General features: G+C 64.6%; 1 protein-coding gene across 1 annotated transcript; it reads left to right on the top strand.

The window, feature by feature from the left end:
* The first annotated feature begins 368 nt into the window (after window positions 1-368).
* LOC141972874 (acrosin-like) lies at window positions 369-2,943 on the top strand. Its single transcript, XM_074930914.1, has 5 exons — window positions 369-442; window positions 757-957; window positions 1,293-1,558; window positions 1,826-1,971; window positions 2,449-2,943. Exons 1-5 carry the CDS (start codon window positions 372-374, stop codon window positions 2,863-2,865), a joined length of 1,101 nt encoding a protein of 366 aa, XP_074787015.1. The 5' UTR covers window positions 369-371; the 3' UTR covers window positions 2,866-2,943.
* Window positions 2,944-3,988: the final 1,045 nt, after the last annotated feature.

Raw genomic sequence — 3,988 nt, 5'->3', positions numbered from 1 at the left:
CCTTGCGGAAGCTTTTTCTTGCCTTTTCACATAGTAGCATGATGTTCATGTGGAAACTGAACATCTGTGAAAAAAGAGTCAGCTTGAACTGTAACCGTGAGCCCACAGCAGGGAGCTCTCAGGGAGCACTGAGCGGGGAGTGCGGGGGTGTCTGATCCCAGCGTCTGCCTCCCCTCGTGCTTGGAAACCCCCGTGTTGTCCCCCCCGCCCCAGGAGACCACTGTGCCCGGCCCCGGACCCAGCAACCCTGTGACATCAGCCTCGTTGCCAAGGGCACCGTGGGCACCGCGAGCCCTGTGGGCACTCTGTCGGCTGCTGCGCTGGTGGTGACACCCCTCAGCTCTGGCAGCTGGCACATGGCACTGGCAGTGATGGATCTGCTCCGTCTCCTCATCGTGCTGGCCCTGTGCCGGCCTGCGCAGGGCACCTGGGACAGCTGTGGGTAAGTGGCCGAAGCTCTGGCAGGGAGCTTGGGCAGCCTGCTGGGGTTCCCTGGAGGGTCCCCGCTGGCCCCCCGTGGCCACAGCACGGCTTCCCCAGCCCCACGCGGGAGCCTCGGCTCCTGGCAGCACCCGGGCTGCTGGCACAACTGGCCTGCGGAGCTACAGCAGAAACGGGGGTGGCCGCCCACCCGCCCCCCGGGGCTCCCCGGCCTCGCTGTGCGTGCAGCGCCCCGTGGGGAGGGCAGAGGGCTGACCTTCAGCCGGGACAGCCGCCAGCTGTCGAGCAGGATGCTGATGAGATTTTTGGTTGCAGAGGGACCTGCGGGCTCCGGAATGTGGCTGCTGACGACGGCACCTCGCCTGTGCTCGGGGGAAAAGACGCCCTGGCAGGGTCCCAGCCCTGGATCGTCAGCATCCAGGATCCCTGGGCAGCAGGCACGGGACATGTGTGTGGAGGGTCCCTCATAAGCCCACAGTGGGTCCTGACAGCAGCCCACTGCTTCCTCGAGGCCAGGTAAGGAGGGCCAGGCACGGGGATATCCCCCGGCACTCGTGGGCGCCCCGTCCGCATCACCGCGGGCTGCTCCCGTGCCCTCGCCTTGCCGTACGGCCGGTGCCTGGGCACTGCAGAGCCCGGCTGAGAGGCTGCTCAGGAGAGAGCTGGGCTCCTGCCCCGGCTTCCTCCGGCCTCCAGCTCGACACGCCTCAAGCCCGAGGCACGCAGGGGCAGTCTGAGCCTCCGTAGCGCTGCTTTCCTCTGCCCCGTGTGAAGCAGAGGGCAGGGAGCTGCTGGGCTGCGGCAGCACGTGTCTGGGCTCCCTCTGAGCCCTCTCCCCATCTGCCTTCCAGGAACGTCACCATGTGGCGCGTGGTGGTCGGGGCCACCCGCTTGACCCAGCTGGGCCCGGAGGCCCAAGTGCGGAATATCAAGCGGCTTCTGGTTCACGCGGACTATAGGAACATCCCGCACAGGCAGGACGTTGCGCTGCTGGAGTTGGACCAGCCTGTGCAGTGCAGCCGCTCCGTCCAGCTCGCCTGCGTGCCCGACGTCTCGCTGAACGTGTCCGAGCTGACGCCCTGCTACGTCAGCGGCTGGAGGGCCTCGACGGCGAGCGGTGAGTTCCCAAAGAGCGCTCGGGTCCCGAGCGCGAGCTGGGCACGCGGGGGAGGCGGGCTGGGCTTCCTGACAGCGGAGGCGAGAGCCAGAGCCCGCCTGCGGGGACGTGTGCCCGTGGAGAGAGGGGCCTGGCCCAGGGCCCGCGGCGAGAGAGCAGGGCAACGCCGGGGCAAAGCCAAGGCCCAGGGCAGGGAGGGGCTCCCCCAGACAGGGCAGGACACCTGGCCAGGAGCTGCCGGGCATTAATTCCTTTCTGTGCTCACAGCTGCAAGAACAACGGATGTCCTGCAGGAGTCCGAGGTCCGCCTCATCGACCTCAACGTCTGCAACGCCAGCCGGTGGTACGCAGGGGCCCTCCACCCCCACAGCCTGTGCGCTGTCTCCGCGCAGGGCGGCATCGACACCTGCCAGGTAGGAGCCTGCGACAAGGCAGCGCCCAGCGGCACCGGCAGCCCCCTACAGCCGCCCAGACACCCCCCGGCACGGGCTGTGCCTGGCCAGTCGCCTTCCCGCCGCTGGGTCCCCGCCGCTGGCGGGGCTCACCGCCCCTTCCCCAGCTGCAGGTCCTTGCCCCTGGCCCCACTTGCCCCAGAGGCCCGGGACTCTGCCCAGAAAGCCCACCCAGCGCTCCTGGCAGCCCCGAGGTCCGGCTCCCAGCCCTGGAACATCCCTCTCGCACCCGGCCAGCGTCGCTGTGCGGAGATGAGCGCCAGCCCCACCCCGCGGGCCCACCACCCCCTCCCAGACAAGGTCCTGTCGGCCCCAGCACCTGAGCAGAGCCTCTGTGCTGGGGACACAGCTCTGGGGGTGCTGGCAGAGAGAAGGAGCCCGCCCTAACGCTGCCAGCGGCCACCCGCCACCACCCTGACTCTCTCTCCTCCGCTGCAGGGGGACAGCGGCGGTCCTCTCGTCTGCAGAGACAGCACTGCTGACTACTTCTGGCTCGTTGGGGTGACCAGCTGGGGGACAGGCTGCACGAGAGCAAACCGGCCTGGAATCTACACCTCCACTCAGCACTTTTACAGCTGGATCCTGGAACAGATGGGGCTGAGCCCAGAAGTAACGGCTGCTCCGACGCCAGGGCCGGCCTTCCCATCAACCCCCTTGCAGACGCCGAGGCCAACAGCAACCCCATCAGGCGGCTTCAGCTCCAACACCCTTCTACCGCAGAAGTTGGTGCAATTCTTCACCTGGTTGCAGGAGCTGGTGCAGAACCTGTGGGAAGGGCTGAGCAGCAGGATGGACAGGATCCAGTGCAGGCTGCAGTGCACCACGGCCACCTCCTGCAGGGGCTCTGCCTGCTGAGCCAAGGGCAGCCTCAGCGTCAGCGGCCTGCTCGGTCCTGCCCACGGCCCTCCACCTGCACAAAAAAGGACATTTTCTTAGCTGCTGAATAAAGTTCCCATGTTTCAAAGGTCACCAGGCTCCGGTTCCATTCCGTCTCCTGTGCACGGCAAGGATTCCATGCCCAGCACCTGCAAAGTGAGGCTGCAGCAGCCAAGTGGGGCACAAAGGGAAAGAGTGACTCCAAGGGGTGACCCCGAGCCTGGTCACTGGCAGTGTCTGGGTGCCTTCTGCCAGATTGAACTTGACATCGAGAAAAAAAGTTGTCTTTTCCAAACAAGACATTGGCATTACTGCTCGTGAGCAATCATAGACATCCCCCACTGTCTGTTTCTGCCGTTTCCTCTATCAGCAAGAACCTCAAGAGCATTTCCAGTGCAGGCCAGGGGCGCCGAGTCACCTAGAGCCAGATCTGCTGTAATCTCCCCGATCCCATAAAGGACCACACCACCGGGTAGATGGAGCCCCTGAATAAAACCAGGGAGAACTGATCTCTGTGCCCCTTTGCCACAAACCTTGGCCAAGCTGCTTCAGTCCCGAGCCCAGCACATGCGTATCTGCTGCTGCTGCCCAGCTGCAGGGGGCGGCTCCTTCAGGCCCAGCACCTCACGCCCTTTCAGCTGGGGGCTCTGCTTTGAGCTCCTCATTTGTCAGACTGGCATCAGGACTGTTGCTTTCCCTGGAAAGTCTTCCGAGAGCTAGTTAGTGCTTAAAATTCAGGTCTATTCTTTTACCCAGAGTACAGAAAAAGGCATTTTCTTGACCTTGAAAGGCTACTGTGGGCCCAAGGCGAGGCCCCAGCTGCAGCCCGGCACTGCCTGAGGCTCTCAGCCTGCTGTGCCAGGTCGCACGGCCTGGCCTATGGCAACGCAAGCGCTCCTTGCCCCCACCCCAGCCTGCCCTCTCGGCAGGCAGCTTCCAAAAACTGTGTCCCGAGCATCGGAGAGAAGGAAAAAGATGCCCTGAAACTTGGAAGGAGCGTCCTGAACTGCTGCTGGGCCTTGGGAACACTCTCCTCTGGACTGTCTGGCCATCCCCAGGGAGGGCACGTCGCAGATGGAAATATTAGCCCAGTAAGGATTTA

The sequence above is a fragment of the Athene noctua genome, chromosome 36, assembly GCF_965140245.1.
Source record: "Athene noctua chromosome 36, bAthNoc1.hap1.1, whole genome shotgun sequence".
Classification (NCBI taxonomy): Eukaryota; Metazoa; Chordata; class Aves; order Strigiformes; family Strigidae; genus Athene; species Athene noctua.
The sequence above is the reverse complement of the archived record's forward strand: the minus strand, read 5'-3'. Positions and strand labels throughout refer to the sequence as shown.

Excerpts from the sequence above, each read along its gene's own strand:
- LOC141972874 (XM_074930914.1), top strand. The coding sequence starts at position 372 with ATGGATCTGCTCCGTCTCCTCATCGTGCTGGCCCTGTGCCGGCCTGCG. Across the intron at positions 1,559-1,825 it reads GAGGGCCTCGACGGCGAGCG|CTGCAAGAACAACGGATGTC; the intron begins GTGAGTTCCCAA and ends CTGTGCTCACAG. Across the intron at positions 1,972-2,448 it reads GCGGCATCGACACCTGCCAG|GGGGACAGCGGCGGTCCTCT; the intron begins GTAGGAGCCTGC and ends CCTCCGCTGCAG.